Source organism: Rhineura floridana, chromosome 12 (genome assembly GCF_030035675.1).
Source record: "Rhineura floridana isolate rRhiFlo1 chromosome 12, rRhiFlo1.hap2, whole genome shotgun sequence".
Classification (NCBI taxonomy): domain Eukaryota; kingdom Metazoa; phylum Chordata; class Lepidosauria; order Squamata; family Rhineuridae; genus Rhineura; species Rhineura floridana.
In genome coordinates, this window is record NC_084491.1 from 6435930 (window position 1) to 6455983 (window position 20054).

Here is a 20054-nt window from a genome sequence, read left to right on the forward strand (position 1 = left end):
TAATTTTATACACTTCTATCATGTCTCCTCTGACCCGCCTTTTCTCTAAACTAAAAAGCCCCAAATGCTGCAACCTTTCATCATTAGGGAGTCACTCCATCCCCTTGATCATTCTGGTTGCCCTCTTCTGAACCTTTTCCAACTCTATAATATCCTTTTTGAGATGAGGCGACCAGAACTGTACACAGTATTCCAAATGCGGCCGCACCATAGATTTATACAACGGCATTATGATATCGGCTGTTTTATTTTCAATACCTTTCCTAATTATTGCTAGCATGGAATTTGCCTTTTTCACAGCTGCCGCACACTGGGTCGACATTTTCATCGTGCTGTCCACTACAACCCCGAGGTCTCTCTCCTGGTCGGTCACCGCCAGTTCAGACCCCATGAGCGTATATGTGAAATTAAGATTTTTTGCCCCAATATGCATAATTTTACACTTGTTTATACTGAATTGCATTTGCCATTTTTCCACCCATTCACTCAGCTTGGAGAGGTCTTTTTGGAGCTCTTCACAATCCCTTTTTGTTTTAACAACCCTGAACAATTTAGTGTTGTCAGCAGACTTGGCCACTTCACTGCTCTCTCCTAATTCTAGGTCATTAATGAACAAGAAAAGTACAGGTCCCAATACCGATCCTTGAGGGACTCCACTTTCTACAGCCCTCCATTGGGAGAACTGTCCGTTTATTCCTACTCTCTGCTTTCTGCTTCTTAACCAATTTCTTATCCACAAGAGGACCTCTCCTCTTATTCCATGACTGCTAAGCTTCCTCAGAAGTCTTTGATGAGGTACCTTGTCAAACGCTTTTTGAAAGTCTAAGTACACTATGTCCACTGGATTACCTCTATCTATATGCTTGTTGACACTCTCAAAGAATTCTAATAGAATTCTAATTCAGGCACGGAGGAGGACCCGAGGGACAAGTTACATATTTTAGTTAGCAGATCAGCAATTTCACATTTGAGTTCTTTGAGAACTCTCGGGTGGATGCCATCCGGGCCTGGTGATTTGTCAGTTTTTATATTGTCCATTAAGCCTAGAACTTCCTCTCTTGTTACCACTATTTGTCTCAGTTCCTCAGAATCCCTTCCTGTAAATGTTAGTTCAGGTTCAGGGATCTGCCTATATCTTCCACTGTGAAGACAGATGCAAAGAATTCATTTAGCTTCTCTGCAATAGTGGAGTGAAACACTTGGACATATCACAAACATCTCCAAACTAGTTCTGGAAGAGAATGAGGGAGCACTGTACATTTGGAAGCAGAGGGGGAAAAATTTTTTGTTTAATTTTTGTTTAATTGCACTTTGGGACAGGCATCTGTAATGCAAGGTGGTTGACGTCTGAATACCTGTACCTGCCGGCAACTTAAGATCATCTGGCTCTGATCTCCTCTGTGTGCCTGGAATGAAAGATGCTAGACTGGCAGGCATGAGGAACAGGGCCTTTTCAGCTGTGGCCCTCAAGCTTTGGAATGCCGCACCCCAAGAAGCCCCGCTCTGTGCCCAACCTGATGGTGTTTCGGAGACTTCTGAAAAACATCTTGTTCCGGAAAGCCTTTGGGAGGGAGTGAAAATATAGACTGAAACTGATTTTATTTCCCCCCTTTTATTGTTAACTGTATTTTATGTATTTTAATCTATTCTAATGTTTTTTGTGTTTTTACTTACAGTATATGATCATGGCACTGTGAGCTGCCTTGAGTGCCTCGTTGTAGGGTAGAAGGGCCGCAGAGAAATATTATAAAAATAAATAAATAAATACAGTTGTCCTGCAGGAGAGACTTTGTGCATACATTCATCAAGCACGAATTGCAGCCATCACTTGGTAAACTGAATGTCTGACCCATGTAGGATAAATAATCATAAACCAGCATTTCCCAACCTTGTGCCCTCCCGATGGCATGGACCTATGATGCTGGGGCTGATAAGAGTTGTAGACCAAGCCATGTGGAGGGCACCAGGTTGAGAAAGGCTGCCATAGACAGTTGCAAGTAATTCCGGGCATTATGTAACAGCTGGAGACAAGTCACTCTTGACCTTACCTTGAACTCTGGCCTTCATGGCATCCAGGGCAGAATATACAGTCCCCTTGAGCAGGAAGTGGATGGTGTTGCCAATGCTCCAGCTGACATCTGCAAAGCACAAAGCCACCAATAGTCAGATCCTGCTGGGGGCAATTCACATTTCTCACCCTTGCCAGAAAGAAGTCTTACGTTGTATTGCTGTTTTGCTATTGCTGGTTTTATTTTAATTTATACTGTGGCTGCTTTATTCTGCTTTGATTGTTCACTTGTTTTTAATATGGATGGTTTCAAATTTTGTTGTTAACTGCCCAGAGAATATCAGTAATGGTTAATAAATTTATGTAATATATTTGCCTTTTTATATACATATTGCTCTGAACACCATTTTTTAATGAAGAATGGCTTATACATTTTGTATCCTAAAGTTCCATCATCACCTCCCTTAAAACTTTATGGGAAACAGATGTGGGCTTTGAAATCCAACTTAGAGATGGGCATAAGCTCTGGGATGCTCATCCATTTTGATCTGTTTCTAGTTTTATGAGAGAGAACTCACTGAAACTAATTTATTGCTGGTACTACACTCCAGTAGACCTCTCTTATCTTTCATCCATTTCACAGTGATGTTGGGAGAGATTGTAATAAAACTGGGACCTACTTTCATTTATGGTGGTCTTGTGATTATGTTGAGATTTTGGGGGCTTTGGCTTATGAAGAAATGCCACTTATCTCTCAAGAGAATTTATTGCTTAGTCCTAAATTGATGCTGTTAAATATTTTTGAAGATGAACACTTGAATATAACATCAAAAGAACTTATCATCTATATGGCTTTAGCAGCAAGATTGCCTATTGCTGCAAATGGGAAATCAACCATGATTTTATCACTAGACCACTGGTACCAATCACTGTGGAACACTGCAATCATGGAAAAGGTCACATACCAGCGAAAGCTCTGACAAGGTCATGATAAACCAGATACCTTCTATATGATATAGCACAGATTCATTCACTTTACCTCCGAAGGTAATCTTACAAAGAGGCCATCTATACAAGCTTGGCAGATTTGGCAACAAAAATGAACAAGAATTCAATAGATTATATGCTTTTCTTTTTCAATTTTTTTATCTTCACTCTTACATTATCCACCACAGTGTTTATGGGCTGTTAATCATTTTTACTGTTTTCTCCTGCAGAAGTGAAGTGCAAATGAAAGTTTGGTTGTTGTTTACTTTTGTTGTGATATGTTTACCTCTTTCTTCTTATCCATCTACAATGATCTTATGATTATGTAAGATCATTTCTCCTTTTGGATGGAAGATGAATACTTGGAAACAATAAAAATTGTTTCCTAAAAAAGAAGAATGGCTTATACATTTTAAATCCTTCTTCCACATCACAGTCCTGACATAAGTCCCTCTGCCCCCTACAAAGCTGCTGTTTGCATTGGGAGGAAAGTTTCCAGTCATGCCAATAGAACCTTCTTCCATTCAATCAGTGTGAACACTTTTCTCATCACCTGTGTCCAAATTTAAAACCTGCTCACGTGAAATGTAATAATGCAATGTGTAGCTTGACCCTGAGGGGAGCCACACATTGGCAAACAAGAACCTGTTGCATTCACACATTACATTACATGTATACTTAAAATATACAAGATGTACACCTAAAAATATAATGTATGAAGTGGCCCTGAGACAAAAATAAATATACACAGGGAAGACAACTTACTGTTCAGGTCACTGAGAATTTGCTCTTTGGGAACTGCAAACTGCTCTATCGTCAGCTGAACTCCCTATTGGGAGGGGGGCAGAAAGACAGAGAAGAGCACTTTTAAAGGGGTTATATGAGAGCTCAACCCACACCATGGCATCTTTCAGGAAAGGGTTGTATCAGACCTCGTTCCTGAACACACAGCAATCCTGAACCCATGCAAGCCTTGACACTTTGCCACACAAAACCATCAGGGTCACACAGCTTGTTTTGTCTTCTTTCTTGCAAAAGTGAAATCAGGCATGGGGCCTTTACCCACATACCCTTCCCATGTGTCCCCACTTAAGCTTAACTGTACTTACTACTTGGGCTGGCTTATTCAGTGTTCACTTGACATGACAGTGACCAATGGACCCAGGAAAGTGCACCGTTGGCATGCTAATATTTGGTGAGATTGTGAACTGGTCAGTGTGTGCGCATAAGTGCATTTAAACATGAATGGGCATATGAGAAATACTTACAAGGATAAGGGCTTTAAGTTGGATTCCTGCACAGAGCAGGGGGTTGGACTCGATGACCTTAAAGGCCCCTTCCAACTCTACAATTCTGTGATTCTATGACTCACATTCTGTATAAATCAGAAATGCTTATGCAGAAATTCATGGAGGGGATTCCCCCTTCCAGCCCAACCCTTCTCCCCTCCCCCAAGGTCGTTGGCAGGGGGATTCTACAGCACATAAGCACAGGCAGGAGGGTGGGGAGGCAAGAACAGGATACGCAGCTGTTTTATACTGAGTCAGACCAAACAGTCCATCTAGCTCAGCTTTGTCTACACTGAACGGCAGTGGCTCTGCAGGGTTTCAGACATGTGACATTCCCAGCCTTACCTGGAGGTGCCACTGGGGATTGAACCTGAGACCTTCTGCATGCACGGCAGGTGCTCTGCCACTGAGCTACAGCCTTTCCCCACTGTCTTTTGTTTATTAATAAAGAATACAAATAAAAATGGCTAACACTACATTTATGTTCTTATGTAACTATCCCACGGTGAGGAGAGGACCAGCACCAGGTATGTCTGGACCCTTGGGCGCCAGCCTGCCCCAGGCCTGCAGTGCCCCCCAGCAGACTGTGCAGGCATGTGGCGCACGCCTACTCCACCTACCTCTCCTTCCTTTCTGTGAATGCCCTGTGCGCTGCCCTACGCTGAGTGCGTGCACATGCCTGCCATCAACGAAGATGGCGGTAGGGGCATCAGCCCCTTACAGACATCTCTGCCGCCATCTTGGTTGATGGCAGCTGCGTGCACAATGTGCAGGGCATTCACAGAAAGGGAGGAGAGGTAGGTGGAGCAGGTGGGCACTGCGGGCCCACACGGTCTTTAGAGGGGGTTGGGAGATCCCTCTCTGTGATCTGCGGCAGGGTTGGGAGTCGACCCTGCTGAAGATAGCAGAAGAGGAGCACTACCCTCACACCCTAAGGAGGGCCCCTTCAGGGGCCCGTCTGAGCCGCAGGGGCCCTCAGCCAGGGCTTGACCTGGCCGCCCTTTGGCGCTGGCCCTGGGTGAGGAAACGGGCGTGGGGGTAGAGTTCCCAAATAGTGCATCACAACTAGGTTTGTGTGCATGTGTTTGTTTAAACAAATTCTGCATGAATTTCAGCTGCAGAAGCCACAAACACACACAGCTACCTACATGTAACAAACACTTCTCTTCCACTTGGCAGATGGAAAATGGACTGTGGCAGATTTCATTACCAAGTCAAAAAGTCTGCATCCCTGTTGCATTTCTTGACATTCTCATTCTGCCAAGGTTCTGACTTCTGCAAACAGTTTCCTGTGAATACAATCATCTCTCTGCCTCCCAGGACACCTTGCCCTCTGCTCCTTCTTCTACAGGTAGGGACTTGGCTCAGCCATCCCAGCTGACCTTTTGTCCTTTGGGTTGATTGAAGTCACTGAAGCATTTACACCTTACCCACATTTTCAGTTGGGGCAGATCCTGCCTGGCTTGGAAAGGGATGTACTGTCAGCATGCTTGCACCAGCTCCCACAAAGACTCAAAGGGAACATTTGCTCATGTGTCTAGACTAAGGATGGGGGAATCTGTCAATTTCAGTTTCTGTCAGTTTCTCCTGAGTCTTCAGTTCCTCACATCTCTAGGTTAACTTGCAATTAAAAAAAAAAAAGTCTGCATGAAAATTCATCAGCATTTTTGTACAAACACCCCTTATACATATTTTTGTATGCAGTTTTGCCTAATATAAGTTTTGCAAAAAAGGTTCTCCTAATGCAATGCATTTTTGTTTGTTATTTTCACTAACATATGCAAATATGCATTTTTGTACATATTACTTGGCTGATAAATGCACTGCAAAATTCAGAGTAGTGTGAATTTTGAAGGTTGGCTGTATTTCGGTTCATGTATTGTTTCAGGAAGTGCAAGTTAAATAGGTTTGCCTTTAAATGTGAACTTTATTAAAAACAGATCAATGGACAGAAGACAAAAATTTGCTAGATCAGGGTTCTTGGTGGGGTTGGAGGTTAAGAAGGACTTGTCTGCTTAACACAATTACCATTTCTGGCATTCCTTGAAGAAGCCATATGTGAAAGGGGCAAGGCAGATGTCACATAGAAATTCCATAGTCAGGATATCCCATGGTTACTAAAAATATTAATAGAAGCTGGAGAGGGAGAGAGGGGATTCAGATTGGGGCCATGGCACTGGAGGGAGGAGAACTGAATCCTTTTCCCCACACCATTTCTCCCAATCCAAATTGTCCTCCTGGAGCTGTATTTCCAAAGGGCAACACACAGGAATCATACAGGTTAACCCCATCCTTACCAGCATCACAGCCCGAATCTGAATCAGGCTGCCCTTGAGGCTGCTAATTTTGGGACTCTTCCAGATGACCATTTTATTAAATATTCATCCTGATTTGCTCACACAAAGCTTACATAGAGGATTAGACTTTGTCCATTTTTTATTGACCATTTGTTCTGATTTATTTGCAGAGAAGTATTGTGACAGTGATTTGCTTGCAGGGTGATTATACGTTCTTCTGTTAATTGTTCCTCTATTCCACATATTTCAATGCATTTTCCCATCACTTTCTTGATAAAAAAGTCATTTTTTGTAAAGTGGATTTCTTTTGCCAGAGCCATTTCATTGCACATGAAGTTCTGGTATGCACTTGAATCGTGCCTGCAAAATACAATCTGGGGGCGACCTTATTGTATTGCAGGAAAAATGTGGGGGATCCTGGTTGTTTGCCAAGGCATGTTTAGATTGGCCGCACGTAGTCTGGAAGAAAGGACCTCCTCCTTTTTAATGACAAAGGGTCTCATGGCACCTAAGAGAGCAATCATGGCAGCTGCTTTCACAGAGAAAGCCGGCTTGGTCCTATTCATGCATCTGAGGGCTAACTAGCCATTACGTGGGCAATCTGCGATTGGTGCCCTCAGTGTAATTTTTTCTAAAAGCAACTGGGGAGTGATTGGATTGGAACACTAAAAGCCAGGAGGGAGGCATAGAAACCAGAAAGTATGGAAAAAGAAGAAATGTGTTCTCCAGTGTGCCAACCAGGAGGATTTATTACAGCTGAATGCATTTCGCAACACAGGTTCCTCCTTCTGGATAGGCAATAATATTTGGGCAGGTTGCTTCAGTTATTCTACAGCATTTTAAAGTTTTTAGATTGCTTCCGAAGGAAGGACCTGTCTTCCAAAACGCATTCAGCAGTAATAGATCCTCTTAATTTTATTACACTTTTGAGAACAGGTTTTCTCTGTTTTGCATTCTTTCTGTTGTGGATTGTGGCTGCTGAATGGGAGCAGAGGAGGGGATCTAATCTGGATCATTGGAACCCCCCTCCCCATGGCCCCTTTCAAACCATGCTCACCTGCATCTCTTTTTACAAGTTCTGTGGGGAGATTTTTAACATCATGTCTAGTTAGGCTCTGATGGTGGGACTGAGTCCACAAATTGTCCTACTCTAATTTTATTTATTTATTATTTGATTTATATCCCACCCTTCCTTCCAGCAGGAGCCCAGGATGGATCCAGTGGGTAGTGGTTAAAGTGCTGGATGGGGACCTGGGAAACCAGAATTCAAATCCCTACTCGGCCATGTAGCTCACTGGGTGACTTTGCATTGGTCATTGCCTCTCAGCCTAACATAGGACACTAAGTGTTCCAGTCCAAAGCAACCGGAGGGCACCAAGTTGCAGAAGGCTGAACTACAGGTAGTTTAATGCTTATACCACAAAAGAGTTTTTCTTGGATTTTTTCTCCACTCCTACTCAAGGAAATAGGAAGTGTGCAATAGCAAGCAGTCACCAGCCATCCTTTCTGACCATCAAGGCACATTAAACATTTTAGCTGTTAACTATTTCCTCAGTTGCTGGCCAAAATAATGGCCTGAAAACATGCTCTTCCCACCCACCCTCCTTGCAAATTTACTTTTTCTCTGTCTTGCTTTGGAGTAGATGCCAGATTTAAATGACACTATGAAAAACTTGCAGATTTGTGGCATCTAACTTGGAGAATGTGCAGTGCAGGTTTACAAGATTTCTAGCTCATTGTCTCCCAGTCAGGGAAGGTAATGGCTTTTTAAAACTCGCACTCAAAGAAGGAAACAATAAAATGCCCACTATAATTTAATGCTCTGTAAAGGAATGAATTAAAATGACTCCCAGCCAGCTTAACTCTCATTTCCAAAGGGTTTGTTTCCCACTTCCCATTAACAAAGCCCTTCGGCTGGAGCCTGCTTCACCCCACGGACCACTCCACTTTCCCAAGGACCTGCCCCACCTCACAGGCTGCAGAGCAATTTCTCAGCCTTTTCCCTGCTCTGGGCTTGCAAAGGGGACATGTCACAGCCAGTTGCAGGAGATGATCATACCCTTTTCAGAGGGCCCTGGATTTCTGTCTTTGAGGACATCCACCTGCCAGCTCACATTCGCACACAAGCCTTTGCGGAGCCCGGCTGCAATAGCAGCAGCTACCACCAGGCACAATGGGTGGCCAGCAACATTTCTGGAGGCTGCCTTGTCCTTCTACCCACTCAAAGTAGAAGCAGCAGCCGATGGGGTTGGGGGTGAAGGAAGACACCTCTGCATCTGAGCCAGCGGCTGACACATTCATGCTGAAACTCAGCCTTGCACTGAAACATCCATCTCCCACCATGGCAGAGTCACATTCCAAACACAGCTATTCTCTGTGGTTCTCAAAGGGAACAACTAGGGGTGGACAGATCTGCCAGTTTTGGTTTCTCTCCATTTTTCATTTTTCCAATTTCAATTTCAATTTGCTATTTTTTTTTCAAGTCTCCCCAAAACCCCATCAGCATTTTTGGAAGCAGTTTTCTGTAATATAATGCATTTTTGTAAGTTTTGTTTTCACGAATGCATGTATTTTTACGCGCACATTTCATTATATGCGTTTTTTTGTATGCATTCCCCTACCTAATTTGTAATACATATTTAGTACAGAATTGCATTGCAAAATTTGGAGATGTGTCAGTGTTGAAAGATGGGTGTGCTTTGGTTCATGGAATGTTTTGGGAAGTGCAATTTAGGTAGTTTTCACATTAAAATGCTGCCCTTGGCTCCTACTGGGAGGAAGGGCGGGATATACATCCAATAAATAAATAAATAAAATGTGTATCAAACTGAATGACTCACCCATGCCTAGACACAGGCCACTGCCCTGAACCAGATGCCTCCCAACATTTTTGATCCCATGATCTGTCTTCCCCAGAACTTGGCTTTCAGCCTTGTCCTCACTACACCCCTACTTCTGCCCTGCTCCACATCTTCCAGGCTGAAAAACAGCTTCCCTGAGCTTCTGCACCCCTTGAGGAGCAGACACCTTCTCGACAACATGTCTTGCAAAGCAACCTGGGGACATTGAGGCCTTGAAGCACCACAGAGGCCCAACTTGACAAGTATGATTCTATAGCCACTCCCATTGTTTCCTGTTAGCAGGGGTGTAGTTGTCCAGGGTCTCAGGGGGTCTTAGACCCCTTACTTTTTTGGGAGCAGGGTCCCAGCAGGGTCCCTATGTCTCCAGCATCCTGCTAGCCAATCAGCATGAAAGGAGAGTGTGTTGCCACTCAAAAGAGTTTTCTAACTTGCTTCCTTGTCCTTTCCTGCTGATTGGAGCCAATTAAAGTGACAGAAGGTGAGTCAGCCACTGAGAATACTCTTCTCAGTAGCTAACTATCTTTTCATGCTTGTTGGCTCCTAGGGACATCTGTTGTTATGGGAGGAGGCATTAACAAAGCTCTCATTCTCAACCCAGCAGCAAAAATTAGGGTAGGGGTGTGGCTGTGACTTTCATGAAGGGTCCCTGCACTTCTGAATTTGCCACTACATTATTGCCTGTTAGAAAAGAGACAACGTTTCCTTGCAATAATGACTTTGCTATTCTCATAGCAGAGAAGGCCGGGCAGAGAAAGGCACAAGAAGCGTCTTCAACTTACTCGGGGGACCCCATTCATGTGATTCCTCAAAGCCTGAAGGGTGTTTAGTGCATCTCGGGTGCCAGGCTCCATCTCTTCTTTCACCTTCTGATTGGCAGCAAAAGCACAAATAACGCCACCCCTGCAGGAAAAGTGGAACAGGAATGAGCTGCTCCGTCTGATTTAGGACTGGTGTCATTCATGAACATGCATCCCTGGTTTTCTCTTCACTTAATTACTAAATACTGGATTTGAATGTGGAACTGACTCTGTGCAAAGGCAACAGAGTGGAAATACTATCACTAGAGTCAGGGGCGTCACTACTGGGATGCGGAGGGTGCGGCCCGCACTCGGGTGTCACCATGAGGGGGGTGACACCCAGAGCCGCCCCGCCCCGCGCCGTTGCCTGGCAAGGCTGCTCCAACTCCTCCTCGGAGGCGGGTGGCAGGAGAGACCGGGAGCAGTGTCGGCGGGGCGAGGGAGGCACGCCGGAGTTCCCAGGCCTTCTCCGGCTGGGTGCCCCTCCGGTGCGCGCCCTCCCAGGGGCATGGACATGGTGGCTGGCCTCGAGTGTGTGCGCACATGCGTGCGCACGCAAGCCCAGCCACCTCGTCCATGCCCCTGGGAGGGCCCGCACCGGAGGCCCGCACCCCCCTGCACTCCCACTAGTGACGCCGCTGACTAGAGTGATAGCTCATTCACATGTTGTGTTGCAGCCGTCAAGGGATGGACATGCAGGTACAAACATGTCAGTCCATACATAGAAAGTCACCTGGGCAGCGTTCATATTCTGCACCTGCTACACTGCTTACTGACTTCTCCCATTTATATCTCACCTCTCCTCCAAGGAGCTCAAGGTGGTATACGTATTTACCCTCCCGACCATTTTATCCTCACAAGCTTGGGAGGTAGGTTAGGCTGAGAGATAGTGTCTAGCCCAAGCTCACTTTTCCTCCTGGGGACCATCTTCAGCCCCAACCTACAAGTATGGCACAATTCTTTTGCCTGGTAGATTTGACTTTTCTTCCCTGCTACCTCTTTGACTTTCGCATCTCTCTCTCTCTCTCTCTCTCTCTCCCTCCCTCTCCTCTCCATCCCACATGTCTTTTCTCCTTTAAAAATAAAACCTACACAGACAAGAAGGCGAGGGGGATGCTGGTCATCCAAGCCACATGAAGCTAGAGCATCATCCACTTGAAAGTCCTGACTCACTGGCTGAAGACCAAATGCTAAACTAGCGTGAAACAAGGAGGGGCAGGAATCTGCCTGAAATCTCTCTGCAGACATCTTAAACCGTTGACAGGGCTGGCCTAACTTGTGCATAGCATATCAGGATTGGCAGAAGCTTGGAAACAAGGGCTTGTGAAATAATGGAAGAAGGAATTGGGCTCACAAAAGGCTGGTGGACAAGAGCTATGCACTCTCAGACTGGCAGATTCACACCGTCCATTTAAAGCACATCCAGTGCACATTGATATCCCCCAAAGAATCATGGAAATTGTGGTTTGTTAAGGGTGCTGATAAGACGTAGCTCTGTGAGGGGGAAACCACAGTTCCCAGGATTCTTTGGGGGAAGTCATGTGCTTTCAATGTGCATTGGATGTGATTTAAATATATGGTGTGGATCTGCCTGAACATTGGCCATGCTGGCTGGAGCTGGTGGAAATCTGGAGGGCTGTAGGTTCATCGTTCCTGATTTAAAGCACAGCACCTTAAAATATGTCTGGAAGACAATTGGGAGCCAATTAGGGAATGAACGATCTGTAAGTTTTGACCATTTCTCATTTTTCAGTTCTCCACATGCTCAAGAAAATTCTTCAAACTTTTAGTGCAAATTTCTCCTAATAAACATATTTTTGCAAGCAATTTCTCCTAATATCATGCATTTTTGTATGTTATTTTCACTAATATATTCATTTTCATGCACCCCTTCCCTTAATATCTGCATTTTTTAAAACATTGTTTGGTTAGAGAGCTGCATCACAAAATTCAGACGTGTGCGAATTTCAAAGAATGGCTGTGCTTCGATTCTTATATTGTTTTAGAAAGGGCAGAGTTGATACATTCAGCTTTAAATGCGAACTGAATCAAACTTCTCCCCCATCCCTAGAGCCAATGCAGATGCTGGACCAGCATCGCATTCCCCACAGGTAACGTCATCTCTTTCCCGCTCCATCCAACCAAGATTCCTACAAGCACCCTCCCGCCATGTCACCCTGATGTCATAGACTGGCTCGAGCCCTCACTTACAGGATGACAAGAGTGGTCAGGAGCAGGCAGAACATGAGAAGATTGCGCTGGCAGAGGAGGGAGCGGCGGTATGCCTTGATCCGCCCACCACAGCGCTTGTGCTTCCTGCAGCAGCAGAGGCTCAACCCGGTCAGGGGCACCACCACAAAATATATGACAGCAATCGTGGCACAGATTATGTATCCTGCTTGATACTGGAGGATCTGGAGAGGAAGGAAAAGGGTCCTTCAGTGAATGATAATTGGTCTCTCTTGCTACCCCAAGGCTACCCTCCGCTTATCCCTATCATGCCCCTCTAGCTGTGAATCTCATGTTAATTGCAAAACACCTATCCTTAAGAAGGCTTAGACTCCTTGTATTGTCATTCCACAAATGGAGAGATTTCCGGAGCTGGTCTTTTGCAGGACGAACAAGACAGAATCTTGTGGCACTTGTTTATTATGGCATTAATGCATTAAAATAAATTTTGTGGCCTATAGTCCACTTCATTAGATGCCTGGGAAAGAGGGAGGCACTGGACCAGGTCCACCGAGGAAGGGCTTAGGTGAGATTTGAAGGAGGACTCCCATGTCTTCTGCTGTAACATCCTCCCAATAACATCCTCACATTTCCTGCCCACTACCTCTAAATCCTACCCATCTTTGACATGACCACTAATGCCAAATCTTCATCTACAAAGTCTTTGAACATCGTTCCCCAACCCTAAATCCACTTGAGCGCACATCTCCAACAATTTTCTTATGCAAGCAATGCTTGTGTGAGCTATGGCACCATATGTAGGCATGTGAACAGGAAAACACCTAAGAGGTTAAATGGTGATGTCCAACATGGATTCTGAGCTCACAAAATGGTGGACTTAATTCCCCCATCTCTAGGTGGACTTCCCACCTTTGATAATTTTTCTTACCTGAGAAGTACTAGCAGACGGTGGGTCACTGAAGGCATCCCTGAGCAGCTCTGTGGAATAAGACACATTACTTGCAGAATATTCAGACGTGGACACAGCAACCCCCACCCCCTTTTCCCACAGTTTGTGCTTATCCTCATAAAGGTAAAATCCAGTCCAGCACTAATTCTGTCTACCTCTAAAATCCTGGTTTTTAAATGAATAAATATCTTTAAAAATAAAATCTTAGCACTAATTGCGCCTTCCTTCCATTGCAGTGGGGTCGTGTTCACCTAGCCTTTCAAATTCCGCCCAGAAATGGTGAACAGCAGCAAGGCAATCCCACTTGCTGCAAAATTGACAAGCCACTTCATTGACCTTTCCTCTCTTTTAAAAGGATTTAAAAGATTTAACCCCCTTTAGGATGCACATCTTAACGTGGTGAGGGTGTTTGACAGTGTTGAAGAAGCTGAGAGCAATGCCATCAGGAGTCTAAACCAAGAGGCTAGACTCCTAGCAGGGGCACCCAAGGCAGAATGGTCAAAGCTGAGGCACCAGACTAAAATGCATCCAGACTCAGAGGAAGGCAATGGTAAACCACCTCTGAATACCACTTACCATGAAAACCCCATGAACAGAGTATCCAAACTGCAACACGAGATAGTGCTGGAAGATGAGACCCCCAGGTCAGAAGCCACTCACCGAGCTACTGGGGAAGAACAAAGGACAAGTACAAGTAGCACTGTGACTAATGACGCAGCTGGATCAAAGCCGAAAGGTAGCCCAGAGGCTGATGCGCACAGATGCGAAAGGAGAGTCTGGAGTTGTACAATGCACACAATAGGAACATGGAATGTGAGAAGCATGAACCAGGGAAAGTTAGAAATTGTTAAGCAAGAAATGGAACGCATCAACATTATGATACTTGGTGTGAGTGAATTAAAATGGACTGGAATGGGACATTTTCAATCAGGCAACTACAAAATATTTTATGCAGGAAATGAGAAATCAAGAAGAAACGGGGTTGCTTTAATAGTGAGAAGTGATGTAGCAAAAGCAGTTAGGAGCTACAACGCAAGGTCTGAGCAAGTGATATCAATGAGATTAAACGGGAAACCTATTAACATAACCATCATCCAAGTCTACGCTCCAACATCAAACGCAGAAGAAGAAGAATTGGAGAGATTTTACGAAGAAGTACAGGAGGAAATTGATCACACACCAAAACAAGATGTGCTGATAATCATGGGGGACTGGAATGCAAAAGCAGGGAACAGAGAAGAACTAGGAATTGTGGGGAAATGGGGCCTAGGAGACAGAAATGAAGCAGGAGAAAGACTTATTGAATTCTGTGAAGCTGAATTCTGTGAAGCCAATAATTGGTTTCTTGCCAACACATTTTTTGAGCAACCGAAAAGACGACTGTACATGTGGACATCACCAAATGGTCAATATAAGAATCAAATTGATTATATAATTGGTAGCAGAAGATGGAGAAGTTCCATACTTTCTGCAAAAACAAGACCAGGAGCAGACTGCGGTACAGATCATGAACTGGTCGTATTGAAAATCAGAGTAAAGCTAAAGAAGAACAACAAAGCAATCATAATGCCAAAATACAATTTAAATAACATCCCAGAAGAATATAAAGATCAAATAAGAAACAGATTTTAGGCTTTAAACTTAGTTGACAGAGAACCAGAAGAACTATGGAATGAAGTCAGAGACATTATCAGGGAAGAATGCAAAAAGACAATACCTCTGGTTAAAAAGAGAGAAATACCTCAATGGATGACTGAAGAAACTCTTAAAATGGTTAAAGTGAGAAGGAAAGCAAAAGCAAGAGGAGATAGAAACACGGTCAGAACCCTAAATGCAACTGTACAGCGACTAGTATGTAGGGACAAAGAAAACTATTACAATAGTTATTGTATAGAAATAGAAAAGGACAACAAAAAGGGAAGAACAAGAGCCCTATTCCAAAAGATTAAAGAAATTAAAGGGAAATTTAAACCAAGAGTAGGGATGATAATCCACAGGGGAACACACTGACTGACCGAGATGAAACAAAAGGAAGATGGAAGCAATACACTGAAGAACTATATAAAGGAGATGCAAGGATGACAGATTCATTCATGGAGGAACAGTATGATGAAGAACCAGAAATTTTAGAATGTGAGGTGAAAGTTGCTCTTAAAATACTTGGAAGAAAGAAATCACAAGGTTGCTACAAGATACTGAGACTGAATCTGTCCAAATTTTGACAAGAATTTGTGTCAGGCCCAGGATGTGACTCAGGAACCAGACCAACGGCTGTAGTTAATTCGTGTTTTATTAGGGTAATGTCCAAACAAAGACTGCGTTTTCTCATGAAGCAATACAGGGATACAGGTCTTGCGGCATTGGGAGAAAGTTGACAGAGCAAGGGACTTCTTCCCGCCTGTTCTTTAAGAAGGGGCCAAATGGGCGCGCAATCTTTTGCTCCTCCTTAACTGCCCCTCAGGTACTGCCCGCCTTCCCCCCCTTCTCTCCTGTCTTTTCAGCTGACTGTGTGTGCGCGGTGAGGGGGGAAGCATCACCCCCTCCTCTTCTGAAGTTTCCAATTCCAGGATGGGGGATAGGGGAGGGGCTGATGGTAAACTGCCTCCCCGCTTTTCGGCTGTGAGCAGCCCTCCCTCTTTTCCCTCTTGCTCTGAGCCTGAAAGAGGGGGAAGCGTGAGAATGTCCAGGGAGGGCTCAGGCTCCCCGTCGCTAAGTGACCTTATCACTGGCAGTTCCTCTGTTTCGTCTTCGCTCCAAAGGGGGGAAGTTCCTCCCCCTTCCCTCTGCCATCCATCCGAATACTCTTCTCCCAACTCTCCGGGATCCAGCTCCCCGGGATTGGGACCCCAGCTCTGCCTTCCGACACCATCCCCCCTTCCAGGCTGTGCCCCCCTCCCCTTGTCTGGCTTGGGACGGTGGGGAAAACGTTGATGGAAAAGTTTTACCAATTCTGGAGCATGCACATCAGCTGCATCTTCCCATGATCTGTCAGCCACCCCATAGCCTTTCCAGTGAATCAAGTACTGCAGCTTGTGGCGTCTGATCCTGGAATCTAAGATCTCCTCAACTTCAAACTCAAGCTGCTCATTTACCAGGAGTGGAGCTCCGGGAGGTTCCTCCGGCCGTAACTCACTGGGAGGGGCGGCTTTCGTTAAGAGGGATCGATGGAACACAGGATGTATTTCAAACGTGTCAGGCAGCTTCAGTCGGTACGCCACGGGATTGATTTGAGTTTCTATTTCGAAAGGACCCACCCTCTTGTCTTGTAATTTTCTACATTTGCCCGGCATCTGGAGGAAGCGGGTGGACAGCCATACCTGGTCTCCCGGTTGAAGGGGGGGGGCCTCCTTCCTGTGCAGGTCAGCAACTCGCTTGTACTCCGTTTTGGCTTCGTTTAACTGCTGTTTCAGTGTCTGTTGCGCCGCTTGCAATTCCTTAAGGAAGTTCTCAGCTGCCGGTACCAGCATTCCTTCTGAGCTGCTTGGAAAGACTTTAGGATGGCATCCATAATTAGCGAAGAACAGGGTTTGTTGAGTGCTGGAGTGCAGAGAATTGTTGTAGGCGAACTCTGCAAAATGCAAATATGATACCCAGTCAGTCTGTTGATAGGACACATAACTTCGTAAATATCTTTCCAAAACGGCGTTCAAGCGTTCCGTCTGCCCATCTGTCTGGGGGTGATGGGTGGAGGAGAGTTTTAATTCCATCTGCAACTGTTTCCACATTGCTCTCCAAAATTTGGCTGTGAACTGAGTTCCTCGGTCTGAGACTACGCTGTTTGGCAATCCATGCAGCCGGTAGACTTCTTTTATGAATAACTTGGCCGTTTCTTTAGCCTCTAAGGCCCCTGCACAAGGAAGAAAGTGTGCCATTTTGGTAAGTAGATCCACCACTACTAAGATGGCTGTCATTCCTTGGGACTTGGGTAGATCAGTTATAAAATCCATGGAAAGGTCCTTCCAGGGTTCGTGTGGGACAGGCAACGGTTGTAACAGTCCTGCTGGTGTCCCTGTTTGTGTTTTTGTCCGCAGACAGACAGAGCAGGACTTTACATAACTCTCAATATCCCGACGCATTTTAGGCCACCAGAAGTCCTTGGCCACGTTCTGAATGGTCTTGTAAATCCCAAAGTGTCCCGCTGTGATGGAATCATGACACTGGCGTAGGATTCTGAGCCTTAATTCCCCTTCTGGCACATATCTGGCCATTTCTCCAGTGAAAGGTTACTTCTGAGTCTTGACCTTGTCCCGTCTCCTGCTGATATTTTAGCATGTCTGCATCTTCTTGTTGTGCCTTTTTGAGTTCCTCTTCCCATGAAGGCTGGCATACTCCCAACGTTAATTTCTCTGGCGGGATTACGTACTGAGGCTGGTCCTCGGATTCACTTTCTTTGTATTGTGGCTGTCTGGATAAGGCATCCACTCTCTGGTTTTTGGCTTGGGCATGGTAAGTAATCTGGAAGTTAAACCTAGTGAAGAACTGGGACCATCTTATCTGTCTCTGGTTCAGCTTTCTGGCTGTTTGGAGGCTTTCAAGATTCTTGTGGTCGGAGCGCACTTCAATTCGATGAGAGGCCCCCTCTAGGTATTGTCTCCAGTTTTCAAAAGAGTCCTTGATGGCCAGCAGCTCCTTCTCCCAAACTGTGTAGTTCTTCTCTGCAGGCTTTAACTTCCGAGAGAAGTACGCACAGGGGTGCAGCTCCTTCCCTTCTTGGTCTAATTGTAGCAGGACCCCCCCGATGGCAAAATCTGAAGCATCTGCTTCCACTACGAAAGGGCGGTTCGGATCAGCAAAGCGCAGAATGGGCTCAGTAGCAAACCTTCTCTTCAGCTCCTCAAAGGCCTCGGTGGCGTTCTCTGTCCATTGAAACTTCTTCTTCCCCCTTAAACAGTCAGTCAGAGGAGCTGTTAATTTGGAAAACCCTGGAATGAACTTTCTGTAATAATTGGCAAACCCCAAAAACCGTTGTACATCCTTTTTGGTGACAGGTTGGCCCCAGTCCAATATGCAGCTTACTTTCCCTGGGTCCATCTCCACGCCTTCCACTGAGATTCGATATCCAAGGAAGTCTAGAGACTTGAGGTCAAATCCACATTTCTCTAATTTAGCATACAGGTGATTTTCTCTCAGTCTCTTCAACACCGTCTTCACATGCTGGTCGTGGTCTTCCTGGTTCTTTGAGAACACCAGGATATCATCTAAGTAACAGATTACATACATGTCCAACAAGTCTCTAAACATGTCGTTCATGAATTTTTGAAAAATTCCTGGACTTCCACAAAGCCCGAACGGCATGACCAGGTATTCATACTGTCCGTAAGCCGTCAAGAATCCTGTTTTCCATTCATCTCCCTCCTTCATTCTGATCAGATTGTACGCTCCTCTCAAATCCAACTTCGTGAAGATTTTTGCAGAGCGCAGTTGGTCCAGCAACTCTGAGATCAGGGGCAGCGGGTAGCTGTTGGGGTTGGTGATCTGGTTCAATGCGCGATAGTCGTTACAGGGTCTGAGTTCCCCCCCCTTCTTTTTCACAAACAATAGTGGCGCTTCAGCAGGGGATTGTGAGGGGCGTATGAATCCTCGCCTCAGGTTTTTATCCAGGAATTCCTTCAGGGCCTCCCTCTCATTCTCTGTGAGAGAGTAGATTCTCCCTGATGGGATGCTGGCTCCTGGCACTAGGTCAATCGCACAGTTGTAAGGGCGGTGGGGGGGTAAAGTCTCTGCCTCTTTTTCATCAAACACATCTTTGAATTCTTCATACTTTGGCGGCAGGGTCACTTGCTCGATCTCTTGCACTGCCCCCGCTAAGGTGTTCTTGATTCCTTCAGGTTGACAGTTCTCCTGGCAATACTGTGAGGTGAACCACACCACCGCCTCCTTCCAACTTATTTTGGGTTCATGCTTTGCTAGCCAGGGCATTCTCAGAATCACCTCAAAGTTCGAGAGATCTGACACGTATAGCGAAATGAACTCTTCGTGCCCAGGGATTTGAAGTTTCACTTCCTCCGTGGCTTGTGTCACCCCTCCTGACTTCAGGGGTCTCCCATCGATAGTCTCCACAGCTAGGGGAGCGTCCAGTTTACACCGGAAAATTCCATGACGCTTGACTAACTTTGCATCAATAAAATTTGTGGAGGCTCCACTGTCAATTAAGGCAGTGGAATTAAACACCACTCCTCTGGAAGTTGTAATCCGAATAGGCAAGACCAACAACCCCTTTGAGGGAGGTTGGATCGTTGGGGGGCCTTTATACAATGCTGCCCCCAGTCCACCGGCCCGCATGTGGACTGGGTGTTCTAGTTTCCCGACGGCTCGGCTTTCCCCCCTTTCAGTCCACAGTCTCTGGCCACATGGCCCGGCTTTGAACAATAAAAGCATAAACGTTCCCGGCGTCGTCTTTCCTTTTCTTCTTCCGACAGTCTTGGCCTAGCCTCTCCCTGTCCCTCAGTTGCATTACCTGCCATCCCTGCAGTGGGAAGGGTCTTGTTGCGGGATGCCGAGGCTGAGTATCTCAGGACCTCCTGCTTCCTTTCCAGGTGCCTTCCTTCCATCTGGTGATCTAACTGTAGGCATAGCCGGATGAGCCCTGGTAGGTCAGCGGGGGGGGGGAGGTCCTGGCCAACTCATCCAGGATTTCAGCATTTAATCCACTCCGGTACATAAACATCAGGGCGGC

At 45.5% G+C, this 20054-nt stretch overlaps 1 protein-coding gene across 1 annotated transcript in view; it reads right to left on the minus strand.

The window, feature by feature from the left end:
* PROM2 (prominin 2) overlaps positions 1–20054 on the minus strand; it is a 72217-nt gene that overhangs the window by 42978 nt on the left and 9185 nt on the right. The window contains exons 2-6 of the mRNA XM_061592898.1: positions 13358–13407; positions 12451–12653; positions 10222–10342; positions 3761–3824; positions 2049–2138 (exon numbers count right to left, since the gene is read on the minus strand). Coding sequence (XP_061448882.1) covers positions 2049–2138; positions 3761–3824; positions 10222–10342; positions 12451–12653; positions 13358–13407 — 528 coding nt within the window. The remainder of the gene's footprint in view (positions 1–2048; positions 2139–3760; positions 3825–10221; positions 10343–12450; positions 12654–13357; positions 13408–20054) is intronic.